The 22,527-nt window shown below is 60.4% G+C and overlaps 1 protein-coding gene across 2 annotated transcripts in view; it reads left to right on the forward strand.

Moving 5' to 3' along the window:
- The first annotated feature begins 587 nt into the window (after positions 1-587).
- Positions 588-22,527, forward strand: part of SLC9A3 (solute carrier family 9 member A3) — a 41,056-nt gene continuing 19,116 nt past the window's right edge. Inside the window, exon 1 of one of the 2 annotated variants that reach the window (XM_077879684.1) lies at positions 588-923. In XM_077879684.1, the coding sequence (XP_077735810.1) occupies positions 695-923 (229 nt within the window). In that variant the 5' untranslated portion in view covers positions 588-694. The remainder of the gene's footprint in view (positions 924-22,527) is intronic. The other variant, XM_077879683.1, reaches the window with a different exon arrangement.

Genomic DNA, 22,527 nt, shown 5'->3' on the forward strand with positions numbered 1-22,527 from the left:
CCGTGTTGTGAAATGCACGTGTGCTGCGGCCTGGCCCCTCTGGCCCCTCTGGCCCCTCTGGCCCCCGCCTCTAGCGCGGGCCCGCAAGCCCCATCCTGTGTTAGTGCAGAGGCAGCGTCTGGGGCCTGAGCACCCGCAGCCGCCCGGCACCCGGGGCGCGGAGCGGACGCCGCCGCCGAGGGGCGCCCGAGGCACCCGGAGCCCCCCCGCCCCCCCCGCCCTCGGCCAAGGGCCCCGCCGGAGCGCGACCCACGCCCTAAGCAGGCGGTTGCGCCCCGGCCGACGCCCTCCAGCCCAGGCTCCAGCGCAGGGCGGGAGGGGGGCGCTGGCGGGCGGGAGGGGCGGAGAGGGACGCGCAGGGGGCTGAGCGCGCGTACGGAGGTGAGGTCAGGGCGACCCGGCGGCCGGGGTGGGCGTGTGCAGGCCTGGCGGGCGTGCCGAGAGCGTGCGATGGTGTCCGCGCTCGCGTGCGCGCCGCGGGGGCGGGAAGGCCCCGCCCCGGGGCGGGAGGGGGCCGCCGGATTAAAGGCCACCGGCGGGCGGGGACCGGGCCAGCCGCCCTCGCTCCGAGTGCGCTGGGCGCCGCCTGACGCGGGTCCCCAGGGTCCGACGGCTCCGGCGCAGCGCGTCCCGCCTGGCGCAGCAGGACCCACGCGGCATGAGCGTCCGCACGGGGTGCTGAGCGGCGGCGGCGATGTCGGGGCGCGGGGCTCCGGGCTGCAGCCGGGGACTGCAGCTGGCGCTGCTGCTGGTGCCGCTGCTGGTGCTCGGCGTGCTGCCGAGGGCGCGGGCCTTCGAGGAGCAGCCTGGCAGCGCGCACGGGGAGAGCCAGGGCTTCCAGGTCGTCACCTTCAAATGGCACCATGTCCAGGAACCGTACATCATCGCCCTGTGGATCCTCGTGGCCAGCTTGGCCAAGATCGGTAAGAAGCCTCGGCTCGTTGGGGCTCCAGGTCCCAGCCCGCGGCGACGTGCCCCGGCCGGCTCTGGGGTCTGCGCGCCCCCGCCCGCGCCCCCGCCTGCGCCCCGGGGCGCAGAGCCCTGCGTCCGCCCTGCCCGGGTTCTGCGCCGCTGCGCGCTCTAACCCGTCCCGCGGGAGCTGCCCGCGCTCGGAGCGCCCCTGTGAGCCCCAAGGGCCAGGCCTTCGGGTCGGGCGGGGCGAGGCGCGGGCTGCGAGCCTGGCCGGGCCCGGAGCAGCCGTGCGGGCCGCCGGGTTCCCGATCCCGGCCAGGAGCGCGCCAGGCTCCCGGGTTTCGCGTCCCCGCCGCCCTCTGCCGCCTCCAGGCCTGCAGACCTCGGGGCCGCCGCTGCTCTGCGCGCCCCGGGCCCCTTTCCTGTCCGGGGGCTGGTGGGGGCTGGTGGGGGCTGCCCGGTGCGGGCAGACACAGCAGGCGGTGGCCCGCAAGCGCCGCGGTGATATTTGGCCCCCAGTGCAGAAAGACAGCGGTGCCACTCGAGATTAAACCCAGTAAAATCCTATTTATAGGAGCAATTTTTCCATTGACGATGTTTCTCTTTTAAAAGTCCTGGTCTGTCTGATTTCTCTTAACTTGCTTCAGTGAGCCAGCAAAGTGGGGACTGCAGGTAACTCCCGGGCAAGGTGATGGGAAGGTCAGCTTTCTAACAGCTTCTGAGGTCCAAGGTTTCAACGTGTTGGTCCACCAGGAGGGGCTTCCTGGAGGTGGTGCACTGAGGATGGCCTGCACCACTGACTAGATGGAGGCTGGGGGACGGCAAGGGAGGGGGCCTGAGGATACCCTCCCCAGGGAAGGGGAGGGACTCGGCAAGGCGGAGGGGCCCTCCTGGGGCCTTGGGCTCTGCTGTTTTCAGCAGGATAGCGGGGTCATGCTCCGGGCAGCCTACTAGAGAACTGTGAGCCCGAGTTTTGGGGTGCCTGGGACGCTGGCAGTGCCTGGTGAGCCGTGCTCCCTTCAACACCACCTGCTCTGTGTCCTGCTTATGCTGACCGCCTCCCTGGAGGGCCCTCTGGGTTCTGCTTTCTGGGTCTCGAAGGCCCCCTGCATCTCTCTGCAGGTCTCCTTGCTCACCTGGCCCCGAATGCCGGGTGTCATGCTCACTCTATCCCACACTGGGCTTTCCAGGGTTTTGCGAGACTAGGAGTAAGACTCCAGCACCCACACGAGGTCTCTTCCGAACACCTCCGCCGAGGGCGGGAGGGGGGGCTGACACTGGCACTTTGTACCGGTCATATTCTAGATGGGGCCAGCTCCAACCTGGGCTTTCCCAACACTCACATTGCCCACCTCCCCCAGGAACAGCCAGCTGTCCTCTGCCGCCCGCTGTCTGCTGTGCAGGCACCATAGGGATGCTATGGGCAGGGTGAGGGGGCCGTGACACTCTGGGGTTCCAACCCTGGGATGCGGAGCACCCTGGTGTAAAGCAGATATGTGCTTTCTTGGCAAGCTGGGCTTCTCCTAGTACAGCCCCGGCGTCCAGACCTGGAGCCTGGCCTCGCATTCCAGCGGTGGCTGCTGGGCTCCCTGTGGCCGGGAGGTCCCGAGGGGACAGACTGCGGGAAGGCTGATCCGAGGATTTGCCTGGCCCCAGTGCTGCTCTCCTAGGAAGAGCCATAGCCCGCAAGTCTCCAGCACAGGTGGACTTTGTCTCAGGGCACCTTCTCCAAGGTGGGTGGCCACCCGCTGCAGCCGGCTCTGTTTCATGGTCAGGGCAAGCCCAGAATTCATTTTCCTACCCATGTTAATTTAAAAAGCGTCGTCTGAGCACCACATCCTCACTCCATTGCTGTCATCTGGGATTGCTGACTCCCCTTGAAGGTCAAGGCTTGGGGGAGACCTTGGCGGTCCTCAGGACCCCATGAAAAGGACCCTGAGGGAAGACCCATGGGGCTGACCAGCTACAGCTTCAGTGCCCTCCTGCTCTGGGCCACACCCTGCCCTGGCCCTGCCTGGGTCCCCAAGGTCCTCCTGCTGGCTCACTATGGGCCTTGGGTGACTCCCACCTCTGCCCTTTCGTTTGCGGCCCCCACCTCCTTCACTCTGGCCTTTTCCCCATTGCTCATCAGCTGTCCCTCCTCCACCCACCTCGGCACCCCACCCCCTGCCATCTCTCAGCCTCCTAGAGCTCAAAGACCAAACCAAACCTTCGCAAATAAGCCAGACCCACCTGCTCATGTTCAGCCCCATAGACCAAGCGTTAGAAGGAAGTACTCACCTCATCTCAGTGGTCTGCCCGCCCTCTGCGCTCTGGACCAGACTCGGGGAGCTGGAGCTCCCCTCACCCATCATTCCAGGTCCTGGAGCTCCCCTCACCCATCATTCTGGGCCCTGGAGAGCCAGATCTAGCCTGGTCAGGGGTTCCCCCCAGGGGCTCCCCAATGCCTGGCCCCCTCCCTGCCTGGAGGTAGGACAGCCTCTGCCCTGTGGCTTCTCCCCCCTTCCTGCCCTGGCTCCCAGACCCCTCCCTGTGCACCCCTTCTCCCAAACCCCACAGAGCACTCACAGCCACCTTTGCCTGCTTCTGGTCAAGCCTGGAGGCCTCGTGGTGGTGTGTCCAGTTTTTGCACAAATGAGGGGAGGGCTTGGGTTCTGGTGTGCTTCCTCCTTGACCCCGCAGTCCAGGGTTCGTGCTCGTGAAGCTCTTTGACCCCTCTCATCGTGTAAGATGGTCAGGTATTTCAGTCTCAAGGCACAGGAACAGAGGGTTTCCGTCTATTTTCAAGCACTGGCCAGGTTCTTCCCAGTGGTTTCAAGTGTTGGCTTTAGCTCACATGCCCCTCAGGCTGCAGAGCTCAGATTCCTTCCAGCCATGTGTCACCTTGCTGGGCAACGAGATGCCGAGACACTGGGGACCCTGGGACAAAGCAATCATACCCACAAATGTTTTAAGCCAGCTTCTCACCTCATGTGGCTTGGGACAGAGAAAGGCCAGGGGGCAGGGTCACAGCCACCAGTGACTGGGCCCAGGAGTCCTGAGTTCACGCCTGGAAGCTCTGCTGGAAGCAGCGCCTTTGCACTGGTGAGAAGTGTGGCTGGTGAGCCCAGGGACCCCCAGCCCCTAAAGCCCTGCGTCTGCAGCTCAGTGAAGGACTCATTGGAAGCATTTGGCCTCCAGGGGCCCCTGCCTGTTGCTGTACCCTTCAGGGATTCAGAAGGAGAAGCAGGAGCCCCTACACAGGTGGTGCCTGCTGGGCCGGGGGGTGAGGGTCCCTGCAGTGGGCTGGGCTCTGTCCCTGGGTGGGGTACTTCCTTGCTCTGGACCCCTGGTGGCCCCCAAGTCTACAACTGCCCCCACCAGGCTCCCTTTGGGCCTCAGACCAAGCGGGGCTTTCTCTCCTCAAACCTTCCTCGGGGAGTGAAGGCTGGGCTGGCAGCACTGGCCGTGTGGAGGTCGTGAGGCCACAGGGCATGGGGTGGAGGGCCCACCTGGGGGTGGGGATCCAGGCAGCTCCTGGGGACGGAACTCTGGAGTTGGCAGGGTTACCAGGAAAGGTGCTTCTGCAGGAAGAGGGAGGTTCGAATGTTGGAGGCCAGAGGTGAGACCAGAGGGAGGCCACCGGAGGCCAAAGCAGCACAACCACAGACCCTGTAGGACTTTGCTCCCTAGCCAGGGTGGCACGAAGGGGAGGGACATGAGCAGACCTGGGCTCTCAGACTCCTGCCTTGATTGTAGGGCGGAGAATGGGCAGGAGGGGCAGCAGGGGGACCCTGGATGGGGTACTTCTGGGTTGACAGGGTCCATTTATTCCTAGGCATCTTGGTTGGGGGGCGGGGGTTCAGGGGACAGACATGGCTCAGGTGTTCAGCTGACGTCCCAGTGGGTCCAGGGTGAGAGGTGGACAGTGAGGGGAGGTTCTGGGTCCTGGTGTGCCCCTGGCCAGAATGGGCTGCAATGGCAGAGGCCCAGGGGAGGGGCAGTGTCAGGGTGGGTGGGCTGGTCAGACACCCAGTTTGGGGACAGGCCCTGGACGTGGAGCTCATGGGGAGGTGGAGCCTCAGGCCAGAGGCTCAGGAGTGCTGGTGAGAAGGTCTCTCCTGGTCCCCATGTCCTCTGACCCTCAGGCCCTTCCCCTGGTGCCCTGGGGCTTTACAAGCCCTCCCCTTTGGCTCGACACCTCCCTCTTCACCCCTCTCTCGGAGGAAGAGAGCCCAGGGGGCTGGGGTCACCTGCAGGAGCAACAGGGCAGGAGTGTAGCCTTGGGAACCTGCACGGTGCATCTGTGTGGAGGTCCTTTCCTGTCCAGCCTTTCCGTGCTGGCGCATGGTCCAGCCTCTCCAGCCTCAGGGCCGCGGGGGGCCTGGGACATCTGTGGGCACTGCAGCACCCCCTCCACAGTGCTACCCAGGGCACCTGGGAGCTGTGCTCTCAGGTACAGCCGTGGGGGCCGGTGTCTGCCCCAGGTGTTGCCAGGGCGTGGGGGAAGCCATGTGAGGCACTTACCTCCTGGTGTGAAGAACAGAGGCCTTTGGTTTTTCTATCATGTGCTCTGGTCTTAGGACAAGGAGCCTCTGGTGCTGAGCCTCACCCCTTTCCTGCTCCTTGCATGGGTCCCTGGGCACTGCCCACCCTGCCCCCTGCCTGCCTCCACCGAATGTTTCTTACTCCCTTCAAAGGATGCCTGAGGGTATCTGGACAGGATGACCTCACAGGACAGTGTGAGCAGCAGGAGTCCCCAGTGGGTCCCACCCATCCTCCCTGGGGTAGATGAGTCAGTGGGCCCTAGTGGACCCCAGCCCTGGCAGGACAGAGGCAGTCACTGGGCCAGGAGTCAAGACCCATCATCCGAGGAACCAAGGGTCCTCCCAAGAGCCTCTACCGTGTGGAAGGTGTAAAGTCTCACTTTTCGGACAGGTTCATGGGGGAATTAGCCTCAGGCTGTAAAACAATCCATGGGCATTTGGAGCTAAGGTATCACCCTGAAATATCCAGAGGGAAGTGGGGCAAAGGTTGGGAAGCGCTGATAGCCTCCTGTCCTGCCCGGGAGGCTCTGCCTCAGCCAACTTCCTGCAAGTGGACAGGTTGTCCTGTGGGCCTCAAGGCCCCACGCCGCCCTGCGGGTCGCAACCCAGGTCAGCTCGGGGACAGCACCGTGCTGTGCGGGTGCCTGTGACCTGTGTCTGCCTTCCCGGCCTGGCCCAGCTCAGCCCCCACCTGACCTCCAGACAGATGTGTCAGGACACACACACCTGCCCCTCAAGGAGGGGCTCTAGGTTCTTCTCTGTCCCCCTGGGTTGGAGGAAACACTTCCTGCCACACCTGCCAGGCCCAGAGCTGGGGTCTGAAGCTTGGGTGGGCTTGAAGTTAGGGCTCCCAGCATGCATGTTCCCCCGGTGACCGGTGTGTGGTGTCCAGAGCCCTCCTGGTGGTGAGTTTTACCTGGAGGGGTGGCACTGGCCGTAAGAGGGACGGGGCTGCAAGGTCCCTCCGCTGCTGTCTGCCGCCTGCCCTGCCCCAGCGTGGGCTCTCGGCCTCCCTTGGAGAAGGGCCTTGGCTCTACGTGGCTGTGTGCAGGGCCCCAGCACCAGGTCCAGCCGCTGGCTGCTCTCAGGCACTGGGTGTGCGTCTCCAGGTCTCAGGAGCTTGCTTTGGGCAGCATGGCATAGCCCGGGGGGCAGTTTCCTGCTTGGGTCCGGGGGCACAGCTAGGGTGTCTGTTCTCTGCACGGAGCAGACCTTTGAGGCAGCCTGGGTGCTCTACTGGGCGGATCTCTGCCCCCACCCTGTGCCTGCACCTTGTCCTGTCCTTCCTGACCTGACTTATCTCTCATCCCCGTTCCTATCTCTCCTTCATACCTTTGTCTTCTGTCTCCTGTCTCTGTTCAGGCAGGGAGAAGGGGTGCTGAGTGGGCCCAGGGCTCAGTGGCTCCTGCTTACCCCAGACCTGCCCGTAGGGCCTGCAAGGCTGGGGGATGCTGAGCTCCTGGGCCCTCTGGGCTGTGTGTGGGGGGCAATAGAGGCCCTGAGCAGTGGGTGCAGGGGAGTGGGGGGTAGGGACCCATGGATGCAGGGTGACTCCCACGCTGGCTGTGGCCCTGCCTTGTGTGGCCTCCCCAGATTCCTGGGGAGCCCAGACTCCACCCCACCCTGTGAGCCCACCCCTGCTCCTGGGATCCTGGTTCTCTGGTTCCACTAGGTGAGCCCTGGGAGCTGAGGGGCCACTGTGTGCAGGTCGTGCTTGCCATCCATGCCAGCACCCTGCTGCTGGCACCGCTCTCGCACACCTGTGTGGATGGTGGAGGAGGATGAGTGCACTGCTCAAGGCCAGCTTCCCATCCGCAGCTTCACCCCAGCCGTCCAGGTCGGCCTGGGGAGATGTTCCATCCCTGAATTATTTCCCAAGCCTCACACAGCCTCCTGGGAGCCCCGCACCCCACTGCTCACCGGGGTGGCTGTGTCCCCAGGACCAGCTGCGCTCACCCTCGCCAGCAGAAATCCCCCGACAGCCAAAATCCTGGTCATGCCTTCCGGAGCAGGGCACCACAGATCCACCCAGTCAGGCCACGCACACGCCTTTGTCTGCCTGCCTCTGCGGAGCCCGGGCAATCAGTACCCTGAGCACAGCCCCGGCATTCAGGGGCATGACTGGCCCGATTTCCTTCCTCGGTGCAGCCGCGAAACATTTGATGTTGAGCAGCTGCAACTCTGGCTGCTGGAGGAGTGCTCCCCACTTGAGGGCTCATGCACAAGCACCACGCAGCCCAGACCCCAACAGTGCCAGATCCTGGGGGACAGACAGATGAGACCACGCCACAGGACCAATGGCATTGTGTGCTCCACAGAACAGCAAATGGGGCAGGCAGAGGGGAAGGGGCCGTTTTCAGGCGTGGATCAGCCTGTGCAAAGGCACCAAGGTGTGTGTGTATGTGTGTGTGTGTCTGAGGAGCAGCGGTGGGGGAAGTCAGCCAGGGGAGGGGTAGAAGGGAGGTCAGAGGGGCCAGGAAGGCAACCAGTCATGAGGGTCACAAGGAGGCTTCTGGGAGGAGGTGTGCATGGCTCCAGCGAGACGGACAAGCCCACATCAGAGGATGAGGGTGGCTCAGACCTGCCACCCTGGGAGCTGAGCCTTCCCCAGGAGCATCGTAATGCTGGCATCATCCTGCTCCTTTCATAGGCTGCTTCCCTGAGGTGTTTAGTCCATATGCGCTCCAGGGTCTAATCAGAGATTAAGGTCACCTGGAAAGTCAAAGCCTTCCCCTCTGAATGTCCGGGAAATGAGATCTCTGAGCCCTGAAGGGCGTCGCCAGGGCACCCAAGGGCACAGGATCCAGCAGGTGAGAGGCCAAGAGGCTGAGTGCACGGGGCCACCCCCACCTGGAGCCCCCATGCTGCTGGGCCTGTCCCGCCTGACACGCGTGGCCCGCCAGGAGACCGTGACGATGGGTGGCATCCAGGCCACTCTCTGGGTCCTGCGAGATGCCCTCCTAGGTCAGGGGTCTGGCCTGGGGCTTGGCTTCACGCTGCCTTTCCTTGGAGCTGGCTGTGTCTTGAGTCCACATCTACAACCCAAGGGTTCATTCATCGGTGCTAGAAGGAATCGAGAGCCCCATGGTTTGCTGGACACAGGGGGTCAGAGTCCAGGTGGAGGAGTCAGACTGTAGCGGAGTGTAGGCTTCCCATGTGGGGCACGGTTGAGGTGAGCCCGTGGGAGGGAGGCCAGCCAGCGTGAGAGGGGCTGGGGCAGGGGGCCAGGGGGAGGCACAGGACGGGGGCCCAGCGGGTGGCGAGGGCTGACCATGCGGGCTGGGGCCTGCAGGCAGGTGTGGACTCCCGGCGGAGGGGGCGGAGGGGCACGGGGTGGTGAGCTGAGTCCCGTCCCGACTCCCCTCATCCAGTGGCCGGCTCTGCTTCAGACACAGATGTGGCCCTGAAGGCAGCCATCAGCCCGGGGAGGCATCCTGGAAGCCCTGGCGGGGGGGAGGGCACCAGCCTGGGGGGGTGCGCAGAGCTGTGGGGGAGGGCTGGGCCTTGCTTCTCCCCTTCCTGAGTGAATCAGGCAGGAAGCCTCGGTGAATTCACCACCTGCCGAGCTATCATGCTAAAGTCCAACGTTGTGAGCTCCCAGCTGGGGAAGGGTTTCTTGTAAAAGCAGAATGGGACCGGAAATGCCTGTTTCTGGCAGCTTTTCTGGCAGCTTGTGGAAAACCACTGGCTTCGGCTCCTTGGAGTTAGAAGCCCTGGGTGCTGGGGTGCAATTCTTGCTCAGCCAGCCAGTGGGGCGCCGCCCGAGCAGGACAACACCTCAGGAGGAGGACCGCAGGGGGCACGGGGTGGGGGGCAGGTGCCCAGGGGATATTTGGTGAATGTTCGAGTTCCTCTCATCCGTCCACATGCACAGGTCCAAGGGACTGTCCCCATGCTGGCTGTCCAGTCCTGCACACAGACTCACAAGTGGGGGCTCCCGGTCTGACCCCCACAGGAGCAGCTGGGCTCCCAGGTGGAGGGGCTGAGGCCACACCTTGGCCATCCCATTGGAGGCAGCCTCCCGGGAGCTGTGTTTCAGGGTCACAGAGGCCTCTCCAACTGGAGAAGCCAGCAGGCCCCCTAGACTGCCCCCCGCCAGGCGGGACCCCCTCCCCAGGCAGACCTGGGGATAGGTGTGTCCACCCCCAGGGTCAGGGCAGCCACGGCCCCTCCACTGCTTCATGGAGGCTGAGTCTGGGCCACTGCCCCAGACCCTGGGACAGTGGCTGCCCTCCCTGCGGCCTGAGGCAGCTGCACCTGCATCCTGCTCCTTCAGCTCAGGATCCAGACAGAGACCAGCTGCCCGTGTACCTGGGGGGGGCGGGAGGGGGTCAGCATCTGCTCTGACTCTCGTGGGCCCCCGAGGAGCCTGGTGAGACCCACGGTGCTGGGTCCAGCTCGACCCCAGGGGTGGCTCCAGACAATTGAATCAGAGCTCCTGGGGGTGAGGCTGGGGCCCGGGGCCCAGCCCAAGGGTGCCCAGGGTGGGAAGCAGAGGGAAGCAGCCACTGCCCAGCCAGGCTCCTGGGACCTGGCTATGTCACACATCCACGTGCAAGTCCATGGGACTCTAGGACTGTCCAGGGCCACCCACATGGGGCCCCTGCCGGGTGTGTTGCTGCACCTGAGGGACATGTGTGGCTAGCTGCCCTCCTCTGTGCTGCTCTGACCTCCTCAGCAGGGACATGGCTGCAGGTATGCAAAGGCCCAAAAGGTGCCTGGTGGGCAACCCGTGGACACAGTGGTGACCCTGCGCGGTGCCCAGACATGACAGCAAGTCAACTAACAATATTGTGTGAAAACAAAAATGCCAGGAGAGTCGTGAAAGAGCTGAGGCATGTGTCCCCAGACAAGGGTGAGAAGCCAGCCTCCCTGCCTGGTTCTGTGGGGACCCGGGTCCTTCCACGTCGGGGGTTGGGGTGGGGGAGTGGTACTCGGCGGCCCTGCACCACACAGCCCGGCTCCCTGTAGCCTCCTGGGCCTCAGCTATCCTGGGAGTGGGAATGGTTCCACAGCCTCACCCTGCAGGGTGCCGCCTGTCACTGCAGGGGCCTCAGCTAGATTGGGCCAGGTCTGGGGGACCACCCTGTGACGGGCGTGCCTCAAGCCTTGGCCACCAGGTTACCTTTTCTTCCTGGAAACAGTGTTCCTCCCTCCCCCTGGGCTGCTGTTGCTGGCGATGTCCAGTTCAGGGCTACTGGGGTTGGGCAGGGGCGGGGGTTCAGCCGACTACCATTTAAAAACTATAATTAGCGAACGGAGCAGGGGTCGGGGCGCAGGTGTGGGACAGGGCCTCCGGACATGGTCACCCTCTGCTGGCAGGTGGCAGGTGTAAGTCTGGCCCCTCCCCCTGAACCTTTCTGGGGGTAAACTGGAAGAGGAAGGCAGTTTTAAGTTTCTGGGAAGGGCCCCGGTGTGGAGAATTCAGCCTCCCTTGTCAAACCCTTTACTCATTAACTCAATAATGCCGAGAACATTTCGATGGCTGAGGTGCCCTCAGCCCCCGGCTGGCATGAGCCTTCCCTGCACTCTGCATTTTGGGCCCTGGAAGCCTGAGAGGAGTGTGTCCTGGCCGCACACTTGCCCTGGATCACACTCCCCGCGGGAGGCACCGGCCAATGCAGGATGGGCATAGGTGGGCGCCGAGGACAAGGATGGGCTCCCCAGGCCATGCCAGTGCGCGGTGGGGAAAGCTGACCCCCAAGCAGTGCCCTGGGACGGTCTTCCCACCCCCTCCCCACAGTGGCTCCCTCCGGTGGCAACAGGGCACAAGGGCATCTGTCTCGGCACATCCCCATCCTACAGGCCCCACCTGGGCCCCTCCAGCTGGCTCTGTTTATAGTCCTGGTTTTCTCGTGATCTGAAGCTGAGTCTAAGTGTGCAGTGTGAACTGAGTGTGAACCTCTCGCTGCACTGAGTGTGAACCTATCGCTGAAGAGCCGAGTGACTTCCCAAGCCGGTGCTGGCATGGCCCTGTGACCCTGAACGGCACCTCCGGCCTGTGGCTGACACAGAGCCATAGTCTCCGAGGAGACTGGACAGGACACAGTCGTGTCCGTTCCCCGGAGAAGAGCAGGAGGGAGGCCGCTGCCCTGCAAGGCCTGTTCTGGGGGCAGCTGCCTACAGAGGGAGAGGGCCAGAGAGCCGAGCCAGGCCCTGTGCTTACCTGTGGACGTCACTATGATGCATCCCGCCAGTCTGCGCCTTCGTCAGAGGGAGCAGGGGGCCTGTGCTCTTCAGGCAGCCTGACCCGGAGCTGACGGCCCTGCCCATCAGAGCCCCTGAGATCGGCCAACCAGGGCCCATGGGGCATGTGTGTGGGTGCTGTGGAGGCATGTATGTGCCCAGCCGAGGGCATGCGGGTCACAGCATTGAGGGAGACCTTAGAATCGTTGCCTCCCATGCGGCTCGTGTTCTGGGACGGGCACCTGTCAGGCAATGTCTGGGGAGCCTCTGTCCCAGCAGGGAGGGGACGGGGCAGGGTGGCTGATGTGTGATACCCGCATCCCGGCAGAGGCGTGTGGCCACGGGTTGACAGGCAGACCGTGTCCCTCAGGAAGGCCCATCCTGACCCATCACGAAGGAGCACCCAGCTGTCCCCCTGGGCGGGCGGGCAGGCATCTCACCCGGGCTCGGATCTGGAGCCACAGGTGGGCCTGGAGCTCAGGATGGCAGGCGCCTCCCCCGCCTGTGCTCACAGTCCTGCCCACATGTGCTTGCTCGCACAGCTTGCAGTCACACGTGCTTACACCCGCACATGATCACCCAACAAATGTCCCTGAAACCTTGCAGGGTGAGTACAGACCGCTGACAGGTCGGCATGAGGCCACAGGCTGTTCACGCCGGGTTCTCCCTACGGGCAAATGGCGTGCTTCCTGGCCTGCCCACCTCCCACCCCTCAGCCTTGATGTGCTGTCCCTTCTGTCCCTGGCCTCACCACCTGTCACCTTTGAGGCCACGTCACCCCCGAGGCGCACCCAGCACAGCTTCGGCAATGCCGATCTTCAAAGATTAGTAGACGCTGTGTGTTTAGGAAAGGTGTAAACGTACAAAATAAGTGAGCAGATAGCACTGCGTACCCACCTGCGGCCCCCACCTTGTTACCGTCTGGCGTTGCTGTGATACACGGGCCGCAATCGATGAGCCAATGCCAGTATTTTACTCCGTCCGTAGCTGACATCTGGGTGCACCGTGGGCGTTCACACAAAGTGTGCGGACATGTGCCCCTCGTTACAGCATCAAGTACCCTGCCTGCCCCACGCCACCTCGCTCCCCGACCCTGGCAGCCGTGGGGCTCTTTCCTGCCTCCATAGTTTTGCCTTTTCTGGAATGTCGTAGACTAGCTGTCCTGCTGTGTGAGGATCCAGACCGCAGCCTTCTCAGACTGACGTCTCCCCCTAAGTAGCCTGCAGTGTTTTCCCGTCTTGGTAGCTCCCCTTTCAGGGCTGAACGATACTCCATCTGTGGGTCGCAGAGTCCATTTACCCATCAAGCCCTGGAGAACGGCCTGCTTGCTCCCAGGGTCTGGCTGTTACAAACAGAGCTGCTCTGAACGTGCATACGCAGGCTCCCATGTAGACGTCAGGTCTCATTTCCTTGGTGTAAATGCCGAGGAGTGTGGCTGTGGGTTAGGGTTTGTGCAGGTCTGCAGGAAACCACCAGACTCTCCTCCCCCGTGGCTGCACCGTGTTGCACTCCCAGCAGCAAAGCATCGGAGTTCCTGCTGCGCCACGTCCCAGCCAGCATCAGCTGTTGGCAGGGTTTGGGTTTTGATTGTCCCGATAGAGGTGCAGAGGCACCGTGTTGTTTTAATTTGCATTCCCTGACTACGGCTGGCACTGCGCACCTTCAGTGTGCTCACTTCCCACCTGCGTATCTTCTTTGATTACGTGTCTGTTTAGATTTTGGGCCCAGTTTTCAAGTGAGTAGTTTGTTTTCTTACTGGGGTTTGAGTTCCTCGTGTATTCGGGATACAGATCCTTCAGCATACGTGTCTTTAGCAGATATTTCCTCCCCGTCTGTGGCTTGGGAGCTGTCACTGTCGTTCCGAGAGCAGAGGTGTTTACGTTCAGGGAGGTCCAGCTTCCCAGTTCCTTCCTTCAGGGACCCGTCCATGGTGGCGCATCTAAAAGTCCTCCCCGACCCCAGAGTCTTCTAGGTGTCCTCTTACACTACCCTCCAGGAGACCGATGGGTTTGCATTTCATGGCGAGGTGTGTGGCCTGTTGTGAGTCGTTACCGTGAGGCTGTAGGGCCTGCGTCCAGATTCACTTCTCTGCACGTGGACGCCCCTCATTGAAGACGTGGTCTTGGCTCGGCTGTGCTGCCTCTGCCCCATGTTGAAGGTCAGGGACTGTGTGTCCGTGGGTCTGTCTGTAGGTCTGTGCCTTCAGGAGCACCGGGCTGCCCTGTCCCCATGCTTCTGTGGGATCTGGAAGCCGGGGTGTCGGTCCTGCACTTTGTTGTTCTCACTGATGCTGGGCCAGCCGTCCTGGGCCTCCCGTGTCTCCATATGATAAAATAACCGGCTGGGATTTTTATTGGGATTGCCCTGTGTCCATGGGTCCTGCCGGGAAGAATGGACAGCGTGACCCAGTCAAGTCTTCCAACCCACGCATGTGGGGCATCTGTCCATGTACAGAAGTCTTCTGTGATGTGTTCCTCATATGGGTCCTGTACTTGTTTTGTTAGATTTGTAACTAAAGGGTTTTAAAATTTTTTTTGTTTTTTTTTATAGTGATGACATAAATGACCTTGTGTTTTAGATTCCGAACCTTCATTGCTGGTTTGTAGGGAAGGGGTAGACGGTGTGTCCCGCAGCCCTGCTCTCTCATCACACATGGGATTTCCCGCATGGAGGATCCCGTTGTCTGTGAGCGGCCCTGCCCCTGCCCTCGAGGCCCACCTGCTCCCTGTGCTCCTGGCCTCGCTGCCATGTGTCGGGCATGCTGGGTTCTGTGGCCAAGACCATGCCCGTGGGTGCCTGAGGCAGGAGGGACGTACTGTGAGCTTGCGGGCTGTGGGGCTCCGGCCAGAGGGTCGACACAGAAAGCCCGCCCTGCCCCCACCTGCATGCTCTCTAAGTTCTGGGGTTTTCCACCCGAATTTCAGTGCTGGCTGGACGCTATGACCACAGGGACTGTCTCCGGAGCCGTGAGATCATGTGGGACCATTTTCCATTTCCAGGACAGCCTTTATGTTATGTGAAGTCAGTGAGTGCTGTCATTGGCGCAGTTTTGCATGGATCTCAATGATCCTGTCTCGAGCTTCAGGCTCCGGGCTGCTGTGCAGGGCAGTCTCGAGGGTTCCCAGGCTTCTCCTGTCCGGGGCGCCCAGCACGGTGCTCCTCCCCATCCCTGAACACCGGGCACCTCTCCCCTGGATTGCAGGCCTTGTGTCCTGGGGGCACCTCTATGGTTCCTTCCCTGCCACAGGTGGCTTTTCCCCTGTTACTTTGCGGACTGGCCATGCAGCCAAGCACTGACATCTAGGTGTCACCACAGCCCAATGGCCTCTGGCATGGGTCTGGAGGTCACGACCCTCCCGGTCCCTCCAGAGTTGGTATTAGGGCCACACACCTGCCCCTGTCTGGGCCTCGTGGGGGCGCTTCCCTGTCCTCCCCCATGCTCCCTGCCATTCATAATGAGCACATCCCCCTGCCGCCACCGTGCCTTCTGAACATCCCTGGGCCCTTCTCGCTGTCCCCGCCTGCGTTCTCCTCTGTGTCCAGAGAGACCTCTGTGACTTCACCTTTCACCTCTTCTATTGAGCACTTCACCTCTCATATGGAGAAGAGGTCTTCAGGTCTCTAGATGGACTTGCTCATGGTGACAATGCCGCCAGGGGCCCCTCTACCTTCCCTCGCTTGCTTCCTGTGCTTCTGCGTGTCAGCTGAGGGTTTCAGGCCTGAGACACCCTCAGCTGTACCTGGGCCCACGTGTGTGTGAGTAGAATGCCATGTCCATGAGGGGCGTGTCCTGCACCCTCATATCCCTCCTTCCCGTTGTTCCGGCCAGGAAACTAAACCTATAGGAATTTAGTGACGTTACCCTCTTTTGTTTTCATCGGGCCTGGGGAGAACCACAGTCCACCTTCCTTGTGAGAACCTGATTTTCATTTTACAACATTCCAGAAGGGTTGTGTTTATCCTCTTGTCACAAGGAAGCCAAGTCCACAGGGATAAAATAATAATAGCTTGTGAAAGCCCCTGGCAGCGGGGGAGGCCTTGGGGCAGCTCCCAGCCAGGCCACCCGCAGGGTGCGCCCTTGCCCTGAGCCTCCTGCGTTTGGGGCAGATGACAGGAACCCAGGGGTGCTGCAGCCACCCCCAACAAAGGCTGTCCTGGTGGCGCCATCTACCTCCAGGAATGGCCCACGTCCGTCTGGTGGTCCAGTGGTCCAGCAGGCTCTTCTCAAGACGTGGGATCTGTGCCGGGCCCTCGGGGCTGGCGGCAACCCCGTGGTCTTCCCACCTTGGGGAGCCCTTTGTCCTCTTGCAATGCTGCATCAATATCAAGAGTCAATAGTCCCCATCACTTCCTGCCACAGCGTGTCTGGGCAGCAGCCCATGACAAAGTCCTGCTTCGGGGAATGGTGCTAGGAACACCCTGATAGTGGTGACGGCAGGGACGCCGCTGCCACAGTTTACAACCGCTTGGGCCATTGCCCACACGTTATCTGCACAAAAGATGTCCTTAGAGAAAATGGCCTCACTGGAATTTTCCCATGAAGTGTAAAGGTCAAGAAGGTCTGAACTTGCTCCCCTACAGAGTCTGCTCACAAAATCCTTGTAGCCTCTTGAGGGTCCCTCATAGCCCCCCAGCCCCACCCCGGACTGAAGCATCTTTGTATCTTGGCTTCCGTGTATTTTCCAACGCATTTGAACATGGGGGTCAGTCTCCACATCTCCAGCCGACCGCCAGGTCAGGAGCACTGTGGGCTCTGAAGGAGGCCTCTTCTGCATTGTCTGACCTCCTGGGCACCTGCCTGCCTCCAGCTCCTTCCATGGAAGCAGAGTCCCCAAGTCCCAGCCTTCAACCACCCTTTCCACACCCTCAGCAGAGGCAGGGCGCTGGGGGTGCCACCAAGATCCATGTGACACACAGGTGGACACAGGTGCCGCTGCCACCGCAGCTGGAATGCAAGTCACCGTTTTGTGAAAAAGGGTCTTGGGGAGCTGACCAGCAGCTTCCACCCACAGCTGCCCTCTGTGCCATGGGCTTGACTCGGGGGCTCTGCTCAGGCTTTGGGGGCAGCCCTCTCCCTCCCCTCTGACCTCTGACCTCCTGGGACCTTCCCCCATCTGCACCTGCTTGCCCTGGACCCTCAGCTCTTCTCAGGCCTATTCCAAGGTCACTTGAAGACTGATCAATGGGAATGGGAATCAAATAGAAATCCAATCTGAGGGACTTCTCAAACCTAGGAATTTATGTCTTTCACCAAACTGGGGACATTTGGAACCCTTACTTCCTCGATTTTTCCACCCCATCCTCCCCCTACTCACCTCTGGGACTCCATTTACATACATATTGGACCTTTCAACACTGTCCCACTGACCACTGATGTTCTGTCCACTTTCTATCTTTTTTATCTTTGTTCCTTAGATCGGATTATTTCCACCAATCTCACTTCCCATTCACTATCTTTTTTCTCATCTCTGTCTGTGTTAAGCCTATCTGTTGAATTTCTTATTTCAGATATTGAGTTCTTCGATTCTAGAATTTTCATTTGATTCTTTTAGATTTCTTCTATTTTGTGAGTCACAGATAGTCCGTGTGCTAGCTACCTGCTTTTGTAAATAAAGTTTTCTTGGAACACAGCTGTGCTGATCCATTAATGTACGTGCTGGTTGTTCTCGTGATGCAGTGGCAAAGCCGAGTAGCTGCAGAGCAGGCTAGGTAGCCCACAGCCTAAATAATTTGCTATCTGGCTCTTTCAGAAAAAAATTGCTAACTCCTTTTCTGCTACTGAGATCTACTATTTTTTAATTCATTACAAACATATTTTCCTTTACATCTTTGAGCATAGGTACAGTAGCTCTTTGTATCCTGGACTACAGAATCCAGTGTATGGATCATCTTGAGATCTTCACTGACATATGGGTCCCATTTTCCTGTTTCTTCATATAATTTCGGATTGTTCCCGGAACACTGTGGCTCATACACTGTAGAGACTCTGTATTCTGCTATGTTCCTCTGGAGAGCATGGATTTCTGTGGTGGTTGTTGCTGCATTGCCGCTTGACCAGGAATGACCCAAAACTCTGAAGATGTCTCCTCTGTGATGACAAGAGGTTTGGATCTGCCTCTCTTGTGTGTAATTCAGGGACCAGCCAGGAATTTGGGAAGAGCTCATGCATAGGATGTGGGATTTGGCCTTGCACTGTGCAGCTGCAGCAGGCATCGCCTTCTGTGTGCTCCGCTTTCTCCATCCTGTAAGACTACGGGTTCCTTTTCCTTTTTTTTTTTTTTTTAAGATTTTATTTATTCATTTATTTAAGAGGGAAAGAGAGAGAGAGAGCGTGTGCATGCACACGACCAGGGGCAGAGAGAAGCAGAGTCCCCACTGAGCAGGGAGCCCCCACTCCCCAACACAGAAGTCGATCCCAGGACCCCAGGATCATAACCACAGCTGAAGGCAGACGCTTCACTGACAGAGCCCCCCAGGTGCCCCAGACTACAGGTTTCTATCTGAGTTTTAACTGCAATCCACAACTCCAGCTGGAAAAAGCCATAAAGAACAGGGAAGTCAGAAAAACACAAATGAAATGGGAAACAGGGCACTCACCCATTGCCACCCCATCCCTTAAGGTCTGGAGCCCTCCAGTGTGCCTGTCTCTCTACCGTGTTAGTGCTTGTTGGGGGGGTCGATCCCCGCAGATGGTTGGTGCGATGGGGCTACCCCACCTGTGCCCACCTCAAACTTATAATTGTCCTAGATCCTGCTCTCAAATCTTCATTTAAGTTAGAGCCAGTCACAAATCATAAGAAAGCAAAGCTTAAAGTATATAATCGTTTACACACAGAGCCTTGAGAAGCCGCCTGGCCAGGAGGGTTGAGGAGGGGAGGATGCTCAGAGAGGAGGACTGGTGGGGATGGCCTGCCGGCGCTGGCTCAGCTCGGCTCTGGCACGCCATCCACCTGGACGTTCACTCGTGGGTCGGCTTGACAACACTTACTGTTTGCTGTTAGGAATGTGTGTATTTAGATGTGAGATTATCAAGGACCCCCGGTGTGCGGTGTTACTGCCCCACCTGCCCTACGAGGGACAGCCTCTGGGGTGGACGCCTCTCAACACAGGAGGACAGTTTTGTTTGAAATCCAAACGCCGCTCTGGGTCTCCCTCCAGTGCTTGAAGCCGGCCAGGGCCCACCTTCCTTCTGTTCTCACTTCTGTTACTCATGATGGCTCAGAATGAAAGAATATGATGCTTCCTCGGAAGCTAGTAACAATTTTCATTTTTTTAATTAAAAAATTGACAAAGTGGGGCAGCCCCGGTGGCGCAGCGGTTTAGTGCCACCTGCAGCCCAGGGCGTGATCCCAGAGACCCTGGATCGAGTCCCACGTCAGGCTCTCTGTACGATGCCTGCTTCTCCCTGTGCCTGTGTCTATGCCTCTCTCTCTGTCTCTATGAATAAATAAATAAAATCTTTAAAAAGAAAACAAAATTGACAAAGTGTGCTTGAGTTTTGTAGGCGTACGATGTTTAAAGTGTTTTGTGGTTTGTGAGCAGAAGGGCCAGTCCTGAAAGGGCTCCACTGCTCTGGGAGCTGTCCTCAGGGTCCCGGAAGCAGGCCCTCCCTGGGGAGCGGCCAGGCCCCTCACCGACAACCCTCTGAGCGCTCATCCACAACATCGTCGCAGGCAGGAGGTGTGGGCTCAGCTAGGTCGCTAGGCAGTATTTGAGGACACTATGAATATCTCCACCTCCTGGCCTGGGCCAGCAGCTGACACATTTACTCTAACTCCTGCCTTGGGCTGGGGCACAGATCAGAGTGAGCAGGTCGGCTCCTGTCCTCACAAGTGGTGGGGAGGGGGCTCAGAGGCAGTCCCATCCTGGGACAGGACGTGTGTGCGTCTGTGTGACCATGAGGGGCCCTGACCTGCTTGTCCTCCCGAGTGCAGCGGGTCCCCTGCATGTGCCAGGTGCTCCCGGGCTTCTCGGGGACGGGTTCCGCTGCTCCATCTGCTGACTCTGTCAGGCCGCGTGGAATTTACCAAAGCTCGTACGCGTTAAAGTAAAACCAAAGGATTTACTGTGCTGCTGCATTTGCGTGGACTCAGCTAAATTTTGTTGGGAGATCCTTGGAGGCAGTGGCCTCGTAGGGCCTGACCCTGGGCCCTGGGCACCCAGGCATGTCCTGGGGGGCACCCAGCCCCACCCACAATGACCTTCCCGAGCCTCCAGCACCCGCCCTGTCCAGCGACCATTGCAGGAATGGTGGCCGGCTGGCGCCTCCTGACCTTCGACATCCGTCAGAGTGTTTGTAATTAGAACTAAAAGCATGTGCTCCCCTGTCCTTACCGTCCTGCAGCCAGGCCGTCTGTGCTTAATTAGCTGTGACCCTCCCGGCCTCAGCAATTGCCTGTGGGCCTGCTGGTGGAAGGCCCGCACCTCCCTCCTCGTGCTGCTGTCTACGCCTTCCCGCTGCACTTCCACTTGGTTCTCTCCTGTTCCTGGGGCTCCATCTTGTCTGTCCTGCGAGTGTGCACCACCTGCACCACCTGCATTAGCACCTCATGTTTCCTGAGCTGGAGTTTATGCCAGGAGCTGGGAGTCGGAGCGGCCTGCAGAGTGGCCTGCAGAGCCGCAGCTGGGCCCCTGGTGGGCACAGCAGGGTGGGGGCCGCTGCCCTCTCCCCTGGCAAGGCATGCAGGGAAAGCCAGCGGGCTCCCCAAAGGCCCAGACGTTCTCTGCCCTTCCGACCTGTAGGGTTAGGCTTCTCCCCCGCAAACACAGGGCCATTTTGAGGTGTGAGGCTGCACCACCTAATTGCTTCCCGAGGTCACAGCCGCCCAGGTGGCACCTGGCCTTTCCCTGTGTTTGTGGCTCAGGCTCCGGGACAGGCCACCAGTGGCGGCCCCAGCACTGAGGGTCCCCAGGAGGTGCTCTGCGTTACTGTTCAGGCTCACCTGTGCTGGGCCCTTCTGTTTTTGGAGGTAAAGCCAACAAGGGTTGGGAGGAAATTGGGATCTTCCCTGCCCCCGTCAGAGTCTGGATGGCCCAGCTCAGCATAGCACATGGTGTCTGCAGCGTGGACAGAGGTGCTGGGTGTGTGGTGAGGGGGCAGGGGTGAGGCACCTGCCCCTCGTGCCCACTCCCTCAGCCTCCCAGGGGCCCAGGGTGCCCAGTGGGGTTGCAGCAGAGGCAGTGTTGTGGATTGTGGACAGAGACATGGCCTCCACCCCGTGTCAGATTTTCACAGTGACCTGATGACGGGCGGTCGCGGTGACCCGCCCCGAATAGGAGCCACATTCCTGCCTGTGTCCATCCAGGTTCCGGCCAGCTGCCGGAGCCCAACGCCACAGGGCACGTCCAGCAGGAATTCGGCTCACCGGCTCCTAAAATGCCCATTATATGCTTAATGGCTGAACCAGCAGCAAATTGCCGCTTAGAATCAATGAAGTCTTTCATTTAATTAGCTCATTACAATGCAGCTGCCATCTGGGAGGGGTCACGGGCAGTGGGGAGAGCCGCCCGCAGGCCTGACCGGTCCCTGGCTGCCAGGACTCGCTCTTGAAGAGCTCCCGTCCCCGGAGACCCTCCCTCACACCTGGGCAGGATGGCGCAGAGCCGGAGGGTGCCCCTGCAGCGGGGCTGCGCTGCCAGCCTGATGCCAGGTGAGAGCAAGGACCAGGGTCTCCCTGCGGCCTACTGCCAGGCTCTCAAGCCCCAGAGCAAGGACAGCGACACCCCAGCCCAGCCTGTAGCTCCAGGGAGGACCCCTGGGCCCATAGGAGGCTGAAGCCTGGATCAGACATTGCCCCACATCCATGAATGCAGAGGAGAGGTCGAGCAGAACCTGGAGAAAGGCACCTGCAGCCATGGTGACATCGTAGGAGAAAGAGGGAGGACCCACCTGGCATAAAGCATGACCCCAGAAACAGAAGGGAGGTCCCCACAGAGCGTTATACCCCAGAAAAAGGCCAGTGCAAACTGCACTGGGAAGACGCTCCGGAAGACAGCAGAACAGGGAAATCGTTGGAGGGTTTCCACAGGTGAACACACAGGGTAGGTCTGAGACATAAGAGCAGGAGGGCTGGGGGGACAGGAGGGTCAAGGACTTCCATCGACATGGGGGGACACAGATGGAAGGGGGTGCCGGGGGGGGACTGTCTGGAGAGTCTGCAGCACTGTCCGGGGGCCACAGAACCGGAGGGCAGGCATCACTGGCTGGGCAGGGACACGCCGCCTTCTGCCCCAGGGTCAGTGGCCGAGCAGGACGTCTGCTGTGGACGCGCATCTAAGACAATCGGCCAGGGCAGGGCAGGTCGCCGACTGGGCGCCTGGGGGAGTGAGGAGGTCACAGGAAGCTGCCCTGCAGACTGAAGGGACATCCCCAACATGAGGGAAGGAGAGTTGGGAAGATACACCTGTCCGTCAGGGAGTTCTCGACGATGAAGCTCTCACGACTACCAGACAGAAAAGGCCAGGGAACCAGGCAGGGGGAGATAAGGAGCAGCAGCCCCCCACTGTGTCCTCTGTGCACGCTCAGGGCTTGCCCAGAGCCGGGGCAACACGTGTGGCCCCAGGACCAGAGCCAGGCCACGAGTGGTTGGAGGGCGGAGGTGAGCGCACAGAAGTGAGGGACGCAGGAGCACACGGCCAGGATGTCTCTGGGGATGGGCAAGTCCTCCCGTTCACCATTATTTTTGAATATTTTCTTTACTAAACCCCAGTCGGATGGAATGTTAAACGCGTAGCAGGACACACAGAAGCATGAGTGGCTTTCAAGGGCATGAAACTCAGAAGCCGTAAAACAAAGACCTGAGTTTACCTGAACAGAGTCTGCACGACATAAACAGAGTCAAAGGGCGAGCGCCTGGCCTCGGAGGGTGCGAGTGTGCGGCTCCGGGGTGTGAGTGACCGCCTG

The sequence above is a fragment of the Canis aureus genome, chromosome 31 (genome assembly GCF_053574225.1).
Source record: "Canis aureus isolate CA01 chromosome 31, VMU_Caureus_v.1.0, whole genome shotgun sequence".
NCBI classification, from domain to species: Eukaryota; Metazoa; Chordata; class Mammalia; order Carnivora; family Canidae; genus Canis; species Canis aureus.